We start from the raw sequence: 19,781 nt of genomic DNA, 5'->3' as shown, positions 1-19,781 counted from the left end.
GAATTTTTTAGAAAACGATAACGAGACTATTTTTCGACAATTTGAAGATCCATCATCGGAAACAATTACTACCATCTAATTTCTCGTAAAGATTGCAAAAACGCCATATATACAATTAAATATATGAATACTATTATCATTTTAAAATTTAGCATCAACTTATTTAAATTTTCTTGTTCCACCTGTATACCATACTAATAAATTTAGACACGTACTCTCTCCGTCTCACATTTGGAGTCACTTATTGTTATGGCTCGGATTTTAAGAAAGAGTTGAAGTGTGTAATAAATGGAGTGAAATGGTGGAGTGTGTAATAAATGAAGTGAGGTGGTAGAGTGTGTAATAAATGAAGTGAAATGGTGGAGTTGGTTGAAGGTGGGTCCCTTTTGACTTTTGATTTTTGTTTTGATTTATTTTAATGTAGATAATGGCATTTTTATGTAATTTTGATGAAGAATTGAGTAAAATTGTATGACCAAATATGAAAAATTTTAAAAGTGACTCTTAAACTGAGATAGATTTTTATGACAAAAAGTGACTCTTAATCTGAGACGGAGGGATCAGCAAATTTGGTAATGTTTTCCAACAATTTACCTTTATAATAACTTAAAAGTTTTTGGGCTAGTGACACTTTGTATCCGCTCCATCTGTCGCGGTGAGTGTTGGTATCAAATTCAATAGATTGTAATTTGTCCCCAGTCAAAAAACAACTTTTCATTCTTGAAATGCAATTTTGGCCACTAGATGAAAAAGTAATGGCTTTTGTGGAAAATGTTGATTGAAAGACTTTCCACTTAATTCCATATGCGTATTTCATGGTAGTTGCATTGAAAAGAAAATACATCCCCATGGCCCATATTCAATAACCATATAATTTTTCCATTTTCCATTTTCCATTTTCCATTTTTCATCATCTATATTCTATTTGGTACCGAAGTCCAGAATTGTTGTGTCCACTCATAAACTAATCCCAAATCTTATTTACTGATATTCTATTACACAAAATCTAAGAATCCAACAAGTACTAGTAGTATTTTATGTCATGTCGTAATTCAGTAAATTCCTTTTTTTAGATACAAATTGTTACTCTGTTCATCCCTTAAAATTCGTTACACTTCTATTCTGCACTCATTTTGCAATTATAATAATAAATTGTTAGAGTGGAAGGAAAGGTAAAGTAAAAGGGAGAATAATATGGAAAAAAGTCTTAACTAAATTATTCTCTCACTTGCTTTATATTATCTCCACTCTAACTATTATTTTTATAAAACAAGTGCATAAAAAACAAACTTTCATGGAGGGAGTACTAAGAATTGCTACTTTTCAGCAATACGTGACTTTTATTTTATTGAATGCTTCTAATTTAATTAGTTGACAGAAATTACACATTAATTGTTTCATATAAAAGCTATACAGTGCATTTTACTCATAAAAGGGACAGGTTTCTTTTATGCACAAAATTCAACGTCAATAAAATTGAGATCTTAAAACTAACGTAGTGTATTTTAATTAGTCCAATCTAGTAGCTAGGCCCCCCACATAAAAACTCTTCAAGTACATCCTCAATCTGATTAATTGTATTCAATTAAATCTAACCCTCTATTACATTACAGTACATTACGTTTATTTATATGATCATGTGATAATACTAATGAAACATAATTCGACATTCACATAGAAACAAAAAGGAGCAATTAAAGCATTATCTCTCCCAAGAATTTGCACAAGCTGCATGTGGTGACCATTTAAAGTCGCTGCTACTATTACCCGCATTGAACCTCTTCCAATCCATTAAAACGGCCTTCAAATCCACGATTTTGGCTTTAATAGTGCGACAACAATTTGCATGAATAGTGATCACGGATCCAATACTTTGGCTATCGTTGCAAAATCCACTGAAATATTGCGTTTCGAGAAATCTTGCACTTATGTTGAACTCTCTTAGTGCACCCATGTCTTTAATTAGCATCTGCAGCACGTCTTGCTCTTTCATCCCCGTCGAATTCGACTTCATACCGTACCATTTTTTAAAAAGCGACGTCGTTTTGTTGCTCGATCGGATCGTGTAGAATCCCGTGTTGATTGGATTTTCTTCTGAGAACGGATTGCCGTTGAACATATCGGTGCTTATTTGCAAGTCAAACTTCCCGTTCTTTTTTAGTCTCGCCAAAGGATCCCTAACCCATATAACATCAACATCCTGCAATAAATAAAGGTAAAATTACCAAAAATATCATGAAATTTAGTCAAACTCTGCCTGTTTTTTAATTTTGAAAATCAACCAAAAAGTTCAGAAATTTTGAAATACTAGTTCTCAACCATCCCCATGGTGGAAAATTCTAATCGTCCATGTATAATATATTGTTCATATGAGTAGTAATTTTTAACCAAATTAACGATACCATTTTCTTTATGTATAGAAGATATTAATTCACCGGCGACATCCACATACGACTTTTCGGCTGCTATATACGATGCAGTTTCAAAAAAAAAATCATCATGCGATAATTGATAACAAAGCCAAACTTCATGGTTTTTCTGACTCATTTTCAAACTTCATGATTTTTTAACAATTCGTCCATAAATAAACGCGCCCATTAAATATTTTTCATAATTAGAGGGATTAGGAAAAATTGTGAGACAAAGGATCCGAAATAAGTGTGACTTATAAGAAAATTTTAGAATTTGTAGATTTGTTTTTAGATAATAACTAGATTAAGACATACAAAGGTGAAATATTAAGGAAGGAAAACGTACGGTGAATATGAAGTTGTAACCTCTATGGAGAACTTCAAGGAGAAATGCAGTCCTCCTCCACATCATCTCTATAAACTCTCCCGACATGTATAACTTCTCACTGGAGAAACCACCGCCGCCGGCCACCAGCAAGTAACAGTTCAAGCGGCGGAAGAGACACCTCTCATGTGCAGCCTTATCCATGGAAACCACCACGAGGTGGCGGAGGAGCGGCCGCGTCCTCTCTCCCACCCAAAAACCCTCAAGAAATAGATCGAACATCGAGGGGTAATCGCTCTCCACGTAGGCCTCGTTGATCACGGCCACGATCACCGTCTTGTCCGCCGTTGAAGCCCTCGCCAGAGCTATTCCGAGCTCATCTCGTGGCAACCATGATGACTATGTAAAATGCATCGAAATTAATTAATGAATATAATTGCATTAGCTAGAAAAAAACTCACCCAGTTGGAATCGGTAGAAGAGTATTTGTCTGTATAAAATAAGAGGGAGTTGTTGGTTAGCTCTTCACGATAATAGAAAAGTGTGATTGTTGCTACAAATATTGAAAGGATCATTGCCAAATTTTTGTTACTAAGGTGGCACTCCATATTTCCAGAATTTTTCACCAGTTATTTTGATTTTTATTTTGGATGAAATGGCTAGAGTGAAGTCACAAAATAGTTTGGTAAGGAAGTACGATTTTTTTTTTCTTAATGAATTCAACTTCTCTATATTTCGGATCTCATTCCTCATTTAGAACTACTAGTTGACCTTACATATACATAAATAAATATAGTAGTACTAATAAATAATGGTCGTTGCGATACTTATAATATCTGTCAGGCAAATCAAATAAAATTAAAAAAGGCTATATAGGCATAGTAAACAGGTATTGATTCAAGTTACAATATTTAAATAAGTAGTTATTCGAGAAAAAAACACTAATCTATCTCATGAAAAGGGAGTATCGCCAAAACTTAAAGTTGTTTGTTAAATTATTTTATTGGATAAGCTAAAACCTAAGACAAACATAGACCACTCTATTCATCAATTGCGCCCAAGGAAATTAATAGATGGGGGGCTGGCATTAACTAAGACAAACATATAGACTACTCAAAACACATCTCATGATCCAAACTTATGAATAAAAAAAAATTACTCCATCTGGTCCCCTTTTAATTATCTCAATTTGCCATTTTTCGCCCGGTCCCCTTTTAATTATCTCAATTTGCGATTTTTCGCCCGATCCCCATTAATTGTCTCACAAAATAATACTCCCTCCGTCCCTGAAGATGACTCACTTTCCTTTTTAGTTTGTCCCAACTTAGATGACCCATTACTTAAAATGGAAACATCTTTATCTCTACTTTATTCTCTCTCTTACTTTACTCTCTCTTCTCAACACACAAAATAAAGTTGCATAAAATCTCGTGCCACCCAAGAAAGGGGTCATCTTCCTGGGACGGATGGAGTACTACATAAAATCTCGCGCCGAAAAAGAAATATTTCGCTTCATGCGGACAGAGGGAGTAAAAATTGGACAGTATACATATCTAGATGTCATGTCACCCCATGATATTCTCCTTTTCTGTTTTCCTTAGTTCGAAAAATAAAATAAAAAAATCTTAAGAGGCTCCTTGGTGCCATGAATTGTAACAATATGTATGTCTAGACCATGTAAAGCTATTAGTAGTATTTGAAGGAACACCATTGCTTTCCACTTGTCTAAACCCCTTCCAATCCCTCAAAACAGCCTTCAAATCGAGGACCTTTGCTCGGATGCTCCGGCAGCAGTTGGCATGGACAGTCGCGACAGATCTGACGTCGCGACTGTCACTGCAAAACCCACTGAAATAGAGGGTGTCGAGGAATCTTGTTTTAATGGCGAGTCGTGTGAGGATGCCATGCCTTATTAGCATCTCCAGCGCGTCTTGCTCTTTCACCTCACTCAAGTTCTTCCTCGTGTCGTACCATCTCTGAAACAATGATGTCGTTTTGTTGTTGGATTTGATGAAGTAAAACCCTGTGTTGACAAGGTTTCTGGTTGAGGATGCATCGCCGTTGAACCTGTCTGTGCTTATTTGTAAGTCCATGGATTCGTTCATCACCAGCCTTGTCAATGGATTCCTTAGCCATAATACATCTGTGTCCTGCTCGTTTTTAAATGTATACTATCAAATTACCAGATAAATTTTGGTGTTTTTTAAATATGCGTGTTTCAACGATTTTTCAAAACACTTCCTTTCCTTCTAAATAGTTCGTCCGACCCTTTGTAGTATAAATCATATTTTCAAGGCCAATATCTTAAATGAATTTTATTCATCACAAAAACGTGTAGATCTTCTTTGTATAAATTTGACTATTCTAAATAAAAATTCAATATTGTTAACTTCACTATAAAGACGACATCATTTTCTTGTAGCTTAACATATATAGTATTTGAAAAGTAAAAGTAACCCTATAAAATATCAAGATTTTCAAGTAATACACATGCATGTGTCATGCGGTCCTACGTTTTATCACTCTATACTTCATTTATTATATCTAGTCTAATGTACTATTAAATGGCCACTCCTAATTAATTTAGGGTGGTCCACAGCAGGTTAGCTACGACTATGTAAACATGTTCGAAATTTTCTAGTAGTGATTCCAAGTTTCCAACCCAACATATAAGTTCCAATTTAATCATTAAAAAATGATATTTTCCGATCCGTTCTATAATCCGAATCATGCTTTTCCATTCATATTTGTTTTAATTTCCACCCAACATATAAGTTCCAATTTAATCATTAAAAAAATGACTTACCAAGTAGCCATGTCGTGTGTAACATCTAAAACTAAAAATATTCCAATTTAATTACAATATTCACAATAAAGAATGCACTTAAATAAACACTCTTCAAATCTTTCATCGCATGACCAATTCTAATTTAATAGTGATAGGTACGTGGTATGCCATATGATTTGATATATTTGACGTCCTTTAACGCCGATATTAAATATTGATTTTTCTTTTTATTTATCAACAGTAATGAAATTTAAAAATAGAAAAATAAAAATAAAAATAAAAGAAGATACCGTGAAGATGAAATTATATCCTCTGCTTAGAAGTTGGAGGAGAAAAGACGTCCGCCTCCACATCATCTCTATAAACCCAGCCGACATGTAGAGTTTCTCTCCGGCGAGACCATCGCCTTCCGCCGCCATCATGTAACAGTTGAGGCGGCGGAAGAGGCACCTTTGGTGGGCGGTGGTGTCCATGGAGACCACCACCAGATGGCTAAGGAGGCGCCGGGTATCTTCTCCCACCCAAAAACCCTCGACAAAGAGATCGAACATGGAGGGATATTGGCCGTCGTTGGGCTCCACGTACGCTTCGTTGATGAAGGCGATGATCACCGTCTTATTCGCCATAGACGCCTTCTCCAACGCAACCTCCAACTCGTCTTTTTCAGAGGTTGAATTTATCTTCTCTGAGAGAAATGAGTTTCGTTTGTAGGTTAAAGGCTCCCATGAAGAAACAAGAATTAGGGTTGCTACCATTAAAGAGAGGATTGCAAGAATCTGTTTGGGATTGATTTTGGAGTAATCCATGATTTATTTCCCACTGGTTTTGTGTTTTACAATGACAATATATATAAGGAAGGAAGGAGGCATGAGTTGGAGAGTCATGAAAACTACCTGAAATTTGGAAATTTATTTATATATTAATTAAATACTTTCTTACCTTGTCATGTTTCAATATGGGGAATAGAGATAGATGATTAAAATAATTAGTAATATATAATAGATTAATCTAGATTTTACCTCCAAAAAATTGTAGTATATTCGACCATCAGTCGCGCATCCATGTAAGTACAATGGGATACAATTGTATCCCCAAAATTGGGAATAGCCTAGTGGTAAAATACCCATCTGTCAAAGCGTAATCATTTATCTATGTTTCTAACCAATATATACAATTTATTATTTCTGTTTTCATTAAATGGGAGAGTGGATATAATCTTTATTTTTATGATTTTTAATCATACTTATATTTTGTTTATTTATAGAAAATATGATACATTATGTTTTATTTAAAATTTTTAAAAACTCTTTCTTAAATATTAATATTTCAAGTAACAATAATCTCTATTTTAAAAATATTGAAAAAATTTCAAGTATTAGCACACAAAAAAAATTATCAATTTTTTATATATAATCATTTGTCTCACTGAAAAATAAATTATAGAAAATACAAAAAAAATGATGAAATATTAAATATCTAATTGGTGTAATTATTTATCACACCTCCAATCTAAAATTTCTAGATCCGCCACCGTCGACCATATATTATACTCCCTCCGTTCCACAGTAATAGGGGCGTTTTTCCATTTCTGTCCGTTCCATAGTAATAGAGTCATTTCCCTTTTTAGTAAAAGTCAACACATTTTTCCACACCTACTTTACTCTCTCTTACTTTTTTCTATCTTCATCTCTCTACCTTTTTCATTTTTCACTTTATTCTCTTTTTACTTAACTCACCTAACACAATTTTTCTTAATCTCCGTGCCAAAAAGTTTTGTCTCCATTACTATGGAACGGAGGGAGTATAGTACTACTATGCAACATTTTACTTAATAGCTAGGATGAAAAAGTATTTAAATATTTACATTAAAAATATTTTTATAAAATTAGACTAATACAGTATTACGTCTTTAAGATTAAACTGTTTCACTTTAATTTGACACGGAATTAAGAAAATGTTGATCCTAAAGAGCCAGTATATATGGTATTTAATTAAGTAGGAAATATGAGTCGAGAATAATCCTAAAATCAATAGGAACTGTTTTTAGTATTCGAGCTACATACTAAAAGTGAGAAAAAAAAAAAAAAAAAAAAAAAAAAAAAAAAAAAAAAAAAAAAAAAAAAAAAAAAAAAAAAAAAAAACCATAAATGTATTGCTCTTTCACTCCATCCCACTCCTTCCTCTTCCTTGCGTCGTACCATCTCTGAATCAACGACGTCGTTTGTTGTTGGATTTGATGAAATAAAACCCTGTGTTGACCCTGATTTTAGTTGAGGATGGATCGTCGTGGAACTCATCTGTGCTTATTTGCAAGACCGTTGATTCTTCGCCGTTTCTCACCAACCTTGTTAATGGATTTGTAAAGTGTTGAAATAATTACGTATATAAGTTGAATTGGAAAGAAAGCATGAATTCCTAAGGAGAGTTGAGCCAATTTCAGATATTTGCGATGATTTCTTTGAAATTGTCGATACTATTAATTCATAAGTTGGTCATTATTTATATATAACTAAATACTAGTACTAGGGGGAGTATTATATTGCTAACTCAATGCTTAATTGCTAACTACAACTCCATAATAGCCATTAGATATTCAAATTAAAGGCCTAGATCATTAACCACAAAATGTCAATACGATAAAAAAAAACGTTAATAAGACTATAGGATTAATTCCAATAAAAATTAATAGGGGTATTAATGTCAAGTTAGTTATAACTAACGTTTAAAAGAAAATCCCAAAACTTTAAATTCATATAACATATATCAAATTAAAGATAATTTTATAAGGATTCCAACGATATACTACATGCATATGTTCCGACGCCAAAATTTGAAAAAAAAAAATCTAGAATTTTCAGTATTTTTCGTACACAGGCTAATGTCAATACAGCTAAGATAATATGTCAATATAAAGCATATACAATGTCAATCCTAAATTTGTGTTGACATTCTCAAAGCATTGTGTTGATATTTTCGAAATACTATATTGACATTTTCATCCAAAACCCTAATTTGGCGTTTTTTTTTGTTGATTTAATTAATAAAAATGGAAATTACACGTGGCAAATTGTAGAACACACATTTTTTAAAATCATGTGACCTTAAATTAATTATAGTTAGCAATTAAATGATGAGTTAGCAATTAATCACTCCCCCTAGTATTAGAATATAAATGAAGTATTAGAAGTAGCATGTGAATTAAGTAGCTAGACTGAGAAGATAGCAAAGGAAAATTGAAAATAGTAGTGCGATACGTGCATGGTATATATTTGATATCCAAGAAATGAGATTGGATCTTAGTTTTCATTTTAGATGTAATTATCAACTTAATACACGGTATATTTGTGCTTCGATTAAGATTTCTTTTAGCTTAGTGGTAGCATATTATGTCTATATATACCTAGCAGGGGAGTGATCAATTGTTAACTCATCATTTAATTGCTAACTACAACTAATTTAAGGTCATAGGATTTTAGAAAACGTGTGGTCTACAATTTGTCACGTGTAATTTTCGTTTTTATTAATAAAATCAAAAAAGATTATAAAAAAACGTCAAATTAGGGTTTTAGATGAAAATGTCAATATAGTGTTTCGAAAATATCAACACAATGCTTTGAGAATGTCAACACGATGCTTTAAGAATGCTAACTCATTGCTTATATTGACATTCTACATGTATTATATTGACATATTTTATATAGTATGTTGACATTTCTGCTTTACGAAAAAATTGAAAAATTTTCGATTTTTTTTTCAAATTTTGACGTCGGAACATATGCATATATGATATCGTTGGAATCCTTATAAAATTATCTTTAATTTGATATATGTTATATGAATTTAAAGTTTTGGAATTTCTTTTAAAAGTTAGTTATAACTAAACATGTAGTTAATTGACATTAATACCCATATTGATATTTTATGGAATTAAATTCTATGGCTTTATTGACGTTTTTTGTTGATCGTATTGATATTTCTTGATTGATGATCTAGGCCCTTAATTTGAATATCTAATGGCTATTATTTAATTGTAATTAGCAATTAAGTATTAAGTTAGTAATATAACATTCCCCAAACTAATTAAACTATATATACTACTGAAAATATAAAATAAACTATTGAATCTTGTAAAACTGATCTAGATGATTAAAAGAATGACTAATAGTAAGAGATCAATCTAAATTTTACACTCAGAAAATGGCTATTCGACTATTGTGCAACATTTTATAGAATAGGATGAAAATTATTTAAATATTTACACTCAAAATATTTTTATAAAGTTAGACAAGTTTGTTGCACTTGGCTTTATGATTAATAAATTAGTTTTAGTAACTAGTAAATCCTAATTTGGAGATTAATAAATCTTAATATTAATTATTAATACATGGGTGGAAGCGCATTATTTACAAATGCATAGTACGTTTTTTAATTATTCAATAATCTAATATAAAATGAAAGTCTGAAAGCCCACTTAGTTAAACTTCTGATTCCAAAACCTATTTAAGTCAAAATCCAAACGCATATCCTAGGTCTTTTCTTTTCTTCTTTAACCGTTATATTGTCAAATAAATGAACAAAATCTGGTTCTCCCAACTCCCACGTATCAATACGAAGAACAAAAATATCAATGCATAGGTATTGATATCAACTACCAATTCATAAGAAATACTACCTATGTTCCATAATAACGAGGCGTTTCTTTTCGACATGGAGATTAAGAAAAATTGTGTTAAGTGAGTTAAGTGAAGGGAGTGTAAAGTGGAAAATGAAAAAGGTAGAGTGATGAAGAGAGAAAAAAGTAAGAGAGAGTAAAGTAGGTGTGGAAAAATGCGTTGACTTTTACTAAAAAGGAAAATGACTCTATTACTATGGAACGTACTAAAATGGCAAAATGAATCTATTACTCCCTCCGTCCACGATTAAAAGTCCCATTTCTAAATGACACGGATTTTAAGAAATGTTAAGAAAAGTGGGTGGAAGAAAGTTAGTGGAATAGGGGTCCCACTTGTATATATTAATTTTAAATGATATGTGGGTGGAATGAGTTAGTGGAATGTGGGGTCTCTTTACCATTTATGGTAATTATGAACCGGGACTCTTATTCGTGGACGGACAAAAATGAAAAAACGGACTCTTATTCGTGAACGGAGGGAGTACTATGGAACGGATGGAGTAAGTAACTAGTACAGTAGTATTTATTTTTTCTCTTAAAAAATATTTCAAAATTTTAAATAAGGAAAGTTTTATTTTAAGGAAACGGATAAAAATAATTGTTTCTACTTTTAGGAGGTATTATAAGTTTTGTCGATACTCGTATTCAATAAGTATGGTTTAATTAATTGGTCCAAACATGGAGCCCAAGTAGTTAATAAGCTAAAGCCCAAGCTAACGAGTACTCCTACTAATATATACGAAGCCCATATCATAATGAACAGAAAAGTAAAAGAAGAAACATCATCGGAGAAAATAATTTGTTGAAGATGACGTCGCCGGCGTATCCTAGCGCTGCTCGTATCTCCGACTCTGATTGCTTCCCTGCTTACACCGCCTCCCTTAAATGTAATCGTCCTTCATTTAATATCACCCTTTTCACTCTCTCTTCTAGTTTAGGGTTTATGAACAGGATTTAATTGATCTGATGTTCCCCAATTTTGAATAATCTCTGTCGTTCCTTTGGAAAGTGTGAATTTTAGAGAAATCCTCGTAGAATTCTCACTTAGGATCTCGAAGATCAATGGTTTCGCGTGGTTTGGATTTTTTTAGGGCTTTGAGTTCAGCTGAATTGATTGTATAAAAATATTATACTCCTATGTGTTTTGTGCATTAGCTAGATTACAATTTGGAGCTCAATAGGTGAGTTGGTATTAGCAAGGGCTCTCAGCTAGAGAGAGGTTTGAAAGAGAAAACAATGTTATTTTTACATATCCTTCTGGATTTTGCATTTGAATAGTTTATTAAGTGGGAATAATTTCACTAGTAATGTCCAAGGCAAAAGCATTCTGTTATTTTCTTTGTTGCCTCCAAATTGCCATATCTTTCTGTTTTAGCTTTACTTCAATTTATTTAGATTTGTGTGATGGCTTTCAAAGTTAACATATTCTGCATTCTAATATTTCAGGTTTAGAAGAATACAGCAATGAGAAGAGTAAATGCCAACAACATTTTGACGTTTACAAGGAATGCAGAAAAAAGGAGGTGAGGATTATACTAGTATATGGAAAATGCTTAATTATTTTCGTGTGTTAATTATTGAATTTGGAGAAGAGATTGGTTATCTCCTTTCTTTAACCTGACAGAGGGAAGCACGGCTGGAACGGAATAGGAGTCGATCTCTCTTTTCATGAACATATTGGTACATGATTGACTGTAACATTTTGGGCTTGAATGCTCAGTTATATGTATCCCACCGATATTTCGTCTTCTTACACTTGTATGTAGCATTGCTCTCGAGTTTTTTACTCAAATAACAAATATCTTCTGATTGTGTTTTCCTATATAAGTTTGTGAGGAAACCATTTATGCAATGCTATGCTCTGTTTCAAGATTCGATAATGTGTGAAATTTTTCAAAGGGGCCTTTTGTGTATACACTTGGATTTTTGTGATCTTTCTTTTCTCTCTTTTTTGTGAACTAGTCAACTACTAGCTTATAACTAATTCCTTTGCAGATGTTTATCGCTTTCGATAAGTTCCGGCCTTTCTAAAAGGTGGATAGACAGAGTTCACTATATGGAAAGAGGAGAATATGATACATTGTGTTTGGTTTCACTTTGATTAGGTTACTACTATTTGCTTTTGTTTCTATGAAGATTGTTCATCATAACATGTTATGATCTCTTTTATGTTGTATGTGCCATGTGGTACGAGATAAACAGTAGGTATATATATTCACATTAGTAACATCTGTTTGTGTGTTTCTAGGATTGTGGAACTATTTAATATGAAAATATTTGCCTATGGTTTCTTCTTATAATTATTGTCTTAAAGCAATATTTTTTACCATGGCTTTCACAGTAAGATGAGGGTGCACACAATACACATTTGGAAGATGACTCATTAAATATGATTATTTGTTGTTTTCATCTCCTTGGGATAATAGAGTGCTTTTAGTTTGATAATAATATGAATATGGTTTTATATCTATTTTATAATGTAGTACAAATTCTAATTTGCTATGAATTTCTTAATAGACCAAATTAGCTCTGATACTCATAATTAAGTACGTAGTTACAATTTATAGAATGTGATTATTATTGCGCCTTGCATGGGATGGGCGTATTAGGTATATATATTAATTTGGCTACTTAAATGTGGAATCTTAATATCTTTTTCTTTGCGTTTGGTATCATATTTTAGCCTCAATTTTCATCCAAACTTGCAAAATGTATGCTTTTTTGTTATGTCATACTAATTAAATACTGTAGGTTATATGGGCATCGATTGACAGATTTTTGTTGTTGAAAATGTGAAGAAATTCAAAGATTTTCTTCAATGACGCAGCAGGAAGATTTAAGTCAATACTCAATAGGGGAGATTTAATAAAATTGATAATGACACAGAGTCTCACAATAAAGAAAATCAAAGAGTAAATCCAATCTTCACATTATTCAGTATTCGCATCAAAAAAAGCAACTGCAAATTTTATAATAGTAGTTATATTATATGGAGTATGAAACATAATTAAATATGAAACATAATTAAATACGAGCTAATCAAAATGGTATGTCCACACTCGATTCGGACACAATTAATCAAAATTGTTGATTATTTTCTTGGTGGCTAGGGGTGGGAATATGGATATCAACAGATATCCGACCCGAAAAAACCGGGTATCTAAACCCGAAAATCACCAAAATGTCTATCCAAAACCCGCCCCGATATATTTTCGGGTACTTCAATACCCGTTCCGGGTATCCATACCCGACGTATCGGGTACCCAAATACCCGACTCTTTACAAATGTTAATAACTAATAAAAAAATTGAATTTTATATATTAATGGAAATATAGAAATATCTAAATTGAATGTCTTTAATGTTTCATTTATTTTGTAGTATAAAACAAAAAAAAAATGGATCACTTTTATTTTAAAGTATAAGATTATTTAATGCAAAATGACTAAACCTAATTTAAAATATGGTTAAAATAATAAATTTGATATTCGGGTAATACCCAATATCCATTCGGGTTATCCAATACCAGATTTATCTTATATTTCAATACTCAATCCCAAATCCAATCCCATAAAATTGGATATTGGGTATCCAAAATCCAACGGATATCGGATCGGGTACGAGTAAATTCAATACCCGATATCCGTATTCCCACCCCTATTGGTAGCCATTATCTTGACATGAGTATCAAACACGCAATGGTACTACTAGACATATTGGTAAGGAAGAGAAAACGAAAAAGAACGGATTATTGAATTAATTAAAAGGAAATTAGAAGAATGAAAAGGGAAAAGGGAAAAGGGAAAAGGGAAAAGGGAAAAGGAAAATAGAAAAATATCTGAAAAATGAATCAACAGAGACGTAACGAAGAAAATCGAAAATGAAAAATAAAGAGCAGCATCGCCAGCTGCGTCTCTCTCTCGGTGTACCATAGAAACAAACCCTAGTTCTCTCCAAATTCTCACCCTTTTCCCCTTCAATCTTGGAATTATGATTCCCAATCCCATACGCCTCTCCTAATTTTGGTCAATTTGATTTTCCCCTGTTGGCTAACATGTACAGAGATCGAGGGGAGATGTTGGATCGGAAGCGAATCGACGACGCCTTGGACAAACATTTGGAAAAGTCTTCGCCTTCCACCTCCAGAAACAAGGGTTCCGTCGACCCTAGAACCAATCGCTCTTCCTCCACCCTCCCTACTGACAGAAACCAGTGTTCGGATGGTAGGTTGTTTGCCTACTTTGCTTGTGCTTTTGTGAACAATAGGACCGCCGCCGTGTTGTCTATTGCAAGCCGCGGCGGTCAAAATCGAATTTTTTTTTTTCCTTCAATTTTTATCTATATACTCCCTCCTCCAATCCCTTTTACTTTAACCTCACATGCTCCTACTCCTGCATCTTGGACTTAAAAGGGAGTCTTTGCATGCAGTTAACATCTACTAGTATTTATGCTTGTATCATAGCTGATTTTGGATTCCGTCTGTACTTTATTTGTATTTGCCTGCCTGTTTACGTTATCAGCATGAACATTTACTTGTCCTTCTACATACAGTCCAAATATGTATTCTTTGAACAAGAAAATAATTTTGCGTTATATGTGACTCTTGTAGATGAATCTGACACAGGCAGCGAAGAGGAATCTGATGTCAGTGGTTCTGATGGGGATGATGCATCCTGGATTTCATGGTTTTGCGACTTGCGTGGAAATGAATTCTTCTGTGAAGTCGACGATGAATACATCCAAGATGATTTTAATCTTTGTGGGTTGAGCAGTCAAGTACCATATTATGATTCTGCACTTGACCTTATTCTGGATGTTGAATCTTCTCATGGTAGGCATTTTATAATGTTTGCTTACTTGTTCTTTGCAAGCCTTGATTGTGATCGACCAGTAAAGGATCGAAGAAATCCATCTAAAATGTTGTGGCTCGCATGAATTTCAATAGCCATATTCATTTGTTACTTCTGGTGCAATTATGTTTTTGGTTACTTATAAAGTCATCATGTTTTTCCAGATAGCTGCTTGAATGTTTGTATAGTGGCGTGAACTCTGCTTCCTCGTAGTTTCATGAATAGCTGCATGCTATTTATTGGTGCACAGTTCTCCCAAAGCTTGGGCTACTTTTTCTGTGTTCCTTGGTTTGGATTTTTTTATTTTTAGTGATTGGCATCTGGTGTTCACTTGTGATGCCTTTTGACAGTGGACTGGTTTCAGTGCTAACAGTCTCCATTTGGAACATATGTAGGTGATATGTTCACTGAGGAACAAAATGAATTGGTTGAGTCGGCTGCTGAAATGCTCTACGGCCTTATCCATGTCCGGTACATCTTGACCTCCAAGGGAATGGCAGCAATGGTATCATCATTACTCCCTCAGCTTCTATTTTTCTAACTTCCTCGTCCTTCAGTTACGGTATCTAACTTGTCAAGCTGCTACCTAAAACAGTTAGAGAAGTACAAGAATTATGACTTTGGAAGATGTCCAAGAGTTTATTGCTGTGGACAGCCTTGTCTTCCCGTTGGACAATCAGACATTCCACACTCCAGTACCGTAAAAATATACTGTCCCAAATGTGAAGATATTTTCTATCCACGATCCAAATATCAAGGCAGTATCCTTCTATGCTTTTTATCTTAAGATTTTCATATTGTAGTAAATTCATGCACAATTTTCAACTGAGTGTATTGAGCTCAGGAACAGTAAGTGAGATATCCTCAAGATCCTCTTGGCATAGTATGTTTCATTTTGTGATGCTTTCCTTAACTAGCATAGATATGGATGGAGCATATTTTGGTACCACTTTCCCTCATCTATATTTGATGACCTATGGGCACCTCAAGCCACAGAAGCCTGTGCAGAGCTATGTCCCCAGAGTTTTTGGGTTCAAACTCCACAAGCCTTGACGAATGTTTCGTCATCACATGCAGTTGAAATTATTGCTTGGGTAAACGTTTTGTATCTGGTGTAATGTGGTGTACCAAGTGGCCTCGCGACAGAGCAGGAGAAGGCTGAGGACAACATTGAATTGCAAAAATATTGAAGGAAGAAAAAGAGCCTCTAAGTAAGCTAATATCTTTTCCATGCTGAGAGATGCTTGAAGCACTTACTCCTGTAGTTTTTCCCGTGTGCATACTTGTCACCACTATATTGAAATTTAAATTGCACCAAGAAATTAACAAATATTGTACGCTAGAGTCATCAAATTTTTGCTACAAAAACGTTGACGAATGTAACTACTACTGTTTTCTCCATCTTCCACAAAATGGCACTCCCATCATTCTACAGACGCCATGCATATGGCCAAACAATGTCATTTTGCAGCAGCGTACGCTGAAGAAATCGTTCAAAGCTATGAAGGTTCAATTGTTCTTAATTGTACTTGATTGATTAAGGATTTAGGTATTCTTTTTTACTCAAATCTTATTCAAGAGGGTGTGTCATTTCTCCACAACCAAATATTGGTAATAAAGGGTGTCTGATAACTTTAGTTCAATAGCTTAACTACGTAGTTGAAAATCTACTAGTTCTCTGCTACAAATTGTTGTCAATAGAAAAAAATCCCAAGTGTTGAGTAAAATGAGGTTGAGCAGCAAACAAAAAAATTTAACCAACTATAACAATCCATGGACTAAAATAGAAACTCCTGAGATTGTGAATAAAAAGGCAAACAGGTACAACATCAATGAAACAAATACGTATAATAGTAAACATCATTCAAAATCAAGTTACAGCTGCACTTTCGACCGATATAAGCCTCAGTTTTGATGAGAAAGCATAAACACCCAAGTCTAACGAAAATGAGAAAGGATAACAATAGAGAAATCAAAATTCACACCGTCTTTCCTAAAATTTAACTCTCAGTAGCCTCCCTCAACCTTCTGATAGTGCTCCTGACGGTCACAGCACTGGCAGTGCTGTTACACAAGAATCAGAGTCAGGATATGAGAATTAGGCACACATAGATGACCATTGGCACAAGTAAAGGGTAATTACTTCATTGTGTAGGCACCACCGGCCTTCACTTTGCCGCAGTCCTTGCAACCCCAAATGCCAACAGCCTGTCTCTTCACAGCATACTGCACACGGAAGATTGAATTTACAGAACTAGGAAACAGTGGTAAAATGCAAGTTTAAGCATTTACTAAAAAGTACACACCTTGCCGCAAAACTCGCAGAAGTACTTGCTGTGTTGACTGACTTCCATCTTTTTGATTTGCTTCCTCAAACTAGCACCATAACGAGTGCCTGCAGTTTCATGGAATATCCAAGATTTAGGGAAAATACATAAAGAACAAACAAATGTGTGTAAACCCTATGTGTGAGATTAAAATCGGTAAGAAATAGTAGTCGATTAGTAAAAATGAAACAAATCAAAATTGAACCTACCATATTTACCAACAATGCCAACCTTCTTGGTTCTCTTGGCCTGTATATAGGAATTAAATGAAGAAGTGTTAAAAGACTGACAAAATCTACACCTTTATCTATAGCTCAACAAAGATGAAATAGGCAATCAAATGATCATTAAAGCAAATAACTTAATATTTGGAGTGCTATATAAAATCTTAAAAATTGTGAAAGAAATCAAATAACTCTGCCTCCAACAATTAAAGTATATGAACAACCAAGATATATGTGACTCGAATCTACAGTGCAAACCAAACAACAATAGCGTTAACAACCGATAACCAAAGCGAGGGCCCAAGTAACGCATAATGACAAAGTTAATCAATCAAATTACACGTGAAAATACATAATCAGATTAACACCGAACCTCACAGGGGAAGCAAATGAAAAACAGAGCTGGAGAGATTAGCTTGCTCAGCAATGATGAGATGACCAGTAAACTGCTAATTAAAGTAATTAACTTCGAATACATTAAAAATCTTGAAAATTTTGAAAGAAGATATATTCACAACGGAACCAAAAATCAAATAACTCCGTCTTAAACAATTAAAGTTTATTTAGCTGCCGATCAATACATGACTCAAATCTACAGTGCAAAGCAAGCAGCAGAAGTAATGATATTCGATAACCAAAGCGAGTCACGCAAGCACCGCATAATAACTATGTAAATCAATCAAATTACTCGTGTAAATGCATAATCAGACTATCACCGAACCAATTAAACTTCCCCTAAATTGCCCAAATCAAGGGGTAAAGCAAATGAGATACAGAGTTATAAGCAGCAGTTGTTGATGCAATTCGGTTAACAACGAAAGACGCAGAGCAAAATGCAGAATCGCATCGGAAAGGTAGAAGCTTACCATCGCAAACGAGCTAGAGAGACGACTGTGAGGCTGCAGCGACGAAAAACCCTAGATTCAACCCTAGATGCAATTCTGTGATTATATATAACCGAAACCTATCGAGGACTTTTGCAATCAAATTAATGTAGCCCAATTTAATTCGGCCCATTCACAAATATATGGGCATTTGCATTAGTTTGGCCCAACGTATTTGGGCCCTTTTGTCTACTTAATAATCCAATATGTTAATCAACTAAGTAGATTTAAATAATTTTATTTTATGCGGTTAAATTTATTTGTCCCCTAAGAAATAGGATTATTTGGTAAATCAAATAAAATGAATATTTAGAAAGAACAAATATACTCTCACATTAAACAACAAAGGCTTGTGCAACTACTGCAAGTCTACAAAATTAATAAGTAAAGCTAAATAAATACTCCCTCTGACTATAAAGATTTGTCACTTATTTCTATTTTCTATTTTCGTTTGTCCCTAAAAATTTATTACCTTTCACTTTTACCAATTTGGGGTAGTGGACCCCACATTCATCTAACTCATTCCCACTCACATTTTATTGCTCCCTCCGATCCGTCACAAAAAAGATACACTTTAGGTTCAGCACGAGTTTTAATTCAAAATTGATAAAGTAAAAGAGAGAGGTAGAGAGACAAAAGTAGTAATCAAAGTATTGTTAGTGGAATGGGTCTCACCTTATTAGAGATAAAAAGAATTTCCAAAATTGAAAAGTGCATATTCTTGTGGAAACTCGTTTTTTCAACCCACTTTCAATTATATTTCTTAAACTCGTTTCGGATTAAATGTTGACAAATTATTAGGGATGAGTGAGTATATTTGATGTGTTTGTCCAAAATGTAGAAATTTTTAAAGTTGTAACCATCCTAAGCATGTCTAACAAGGGCAGAGCTGGGAATTTGTGGGAGAGTGGCAAATTTATCTACGGAGAATTTGAAGAGGGTTTTTTAGTGAATTTTTTTTAAAAAATTATAATAGGCAATATATACATTGAGTAGAAAATTTGAGTGGGGCAAATGCCTCTCTGATGCTCTTACTAGATCCGTCCACGGCGTCTAACATCTTCTGATAGCAAAAAAAATTAATTGTAAAGATGGTGAGAGAGAATTTTTTCTAGGATAATAACTTAAAGCTTTATTTTTCAGAAATGTCTATGCACGAGAACAAAAAATGGTAAATTATCGGAATAGCACATGAAGTTTAGTCAAATTCGTATTAATCATGCTGAAGAGGTTTTTCCACGTAAAATTCAGATGTTACAGTTTTTTGTTCTTGCTTCTCATTATTAGCTCATTGATTCGTC

The 19,781-nt window shown here is 33.7% G+C and overlaps 5 protein-coding genes across 7 annotated transcripts; 2 read left to right on the top strand and 3 right to left on the bottom strand.

The window, feature by feature from the left end:
• Positions 1–1,576: 1,576 nt before the first annotated feature.
• Positions 1,577–3,421, bottom strand: LOC125185386 (uncharacterized protein At1g28695-like). Its single transcript, XM_048081911.1, has 3 exons — positions 3,198–3,421; positions 2,758–3,135; positions 1,577–2,200 (listed from the first exon to the last, which is right to left on the bottom strand). Exons 1-3 carry the CDS (start codon positions 3,342–3,344, stop codon positions 1,703–1,705), a joined length of 1,023 nt encoding a protein of 340 aa, XP_047937868.1. The 5' UTR covers positions 3,345–3,421; the 3' UTR covers positions 1,577–1,702.
• Positions 3,422–4,220: 799 nt separating this feature from the next.
• Positions 4,221–6,332, bottom strand: LOC125185182 (uncharacterized protein At1g28695-like). Its single transcript, XM_048081680.1, has 2 exons — positions 5,815–6,332; positions 4,221–4,886 (listed from the first exon to the last, which is right to left on the bottom strand). Exons 1-2 carry the CDS (start codon positions 6,328–6,330, stop codon positions 4,362–4,364), a joined length of 1,041 nt encoding a protein of 346 aa, XP_047937637.1. The 5' UTR covers positions 6,331–6,332; the 3' UTR covers positions 4,221–4,361.
• Positions 6,333–10,939: 4,607 nt separating this feature from the next.
• LOC125223500 (cytochrome c oxidase-assembly factor COX23, mitochondrial) lies at positions 10,940–12,480 on the top strand. Of its 2 annotated transcripts, none has more exons than XR_007176723.1 (4): positions 10,940–11,083; positions 11,643–11,719; positions 11,821–11,954; positions 12,192–12,480. XR_007176723.1 is itself a non-coding variant. In XM_048126676.1 (4 exons), the coding sequence occupies exons 1-3, from the start codon at positions 11,005–11,007 to the stop codon at positions 11,866–11,868; spliced, it is 204 nt and encodes a 67-aa protein (XP_047982633.1). In that variant the 5' UTR covers positions 10,940–11,004; the 3' UTR covers positions 11,869–11,876; positions 12,192–12,480. The 2 variants fall into 2 exon arrangements, 1 of the variants encoding a protein (XP_047982633.1); XM_048126676.1 differs by having other exon boundaries at positions 11,821–11,876.
• A 1,550-nt stretch (positions 12,481–14,030) lies between these two features.
• LOC125222027 (putative casein kinase II subunit beta-4) lies at positions 14,031–16,573 on the top strand. 2 transcript variants are annotated; one of them, XM_048124413.1, is made up of 5 exons: positions 14,031–14,418; positions 14,820–15,026; positions 15,441–15,550; positions 15,641–15,806; positions 15,968–16,573. In XM_048124413.1, exons 1-5 carry the CDS (start codon positions 14,250–14,252, stop codon positions 16,096–16,098), a joined length of 783 nt encoding a protein of 260 aa, XP_047980370.1. In that variant the 5' UTR covers positions 14,031–14,249; the 3' UTR covers positions 16,099–16,573. The 2 variants fall into 2 exon arrangements, with proteins under 2 accessions (XP_047980370.1, XP_047980369.1); XM_048124412.1 differs by having other exon boundaries at positions 14,034–14,418; positions 14,805–15,026.
• Positions 16,574–16,867: 294 nt separating this feature from the next.
• On the bottom strand, positions 16,868–18,553 carry LOC125222028 (60S ribosomal protein L37a-1). Its single transcript, XM_048124414.1, has 5 exons — positions 18,463–18,553; positions 17,582–17,621; positions 17,352–17,440; positions 17,189–17,271; positions 16,868–17,109 (listed from the first exon to the last, which is right to left on the bottom strand). Exons 1-5 carry the CDS (start codon positions 18,463–18,465, stop codon positions 17,046–17,048), a joined length of 279 nt encoding a protein of 92 aa, XP_047980371.1. The 5' UTR covers positions 18,466–18,553; the 3' UTR covers positions 16,868–17,045.
• Between the last annotated feature and the right edge of the window lie 1,228 nt (positions 18,554–19,781).

This window comes from Salvia hispanica, chromosome 4 (assembly GCF_023119035.1).
Source record: "Salvia hispanica cultivar TCC Black 2014 chromosome 4, UniMelb_Shisp_WGS_1.0, whole genome shotgun sequence".
In the NCBI taxonomy this organism is placed as follows: domain Eukaryota; kingdom Viridiplantae; phylum Streptophyta; class Magnoliopsida; order Lamiales; family Lamiaceae; genus Salvia; species Salvia hispanica.
The sequence above is the reverse complement of the archived record's forward strand: the minus strand, read 5'-3'. Positions and strand labels throughout refer to the sequence as shown.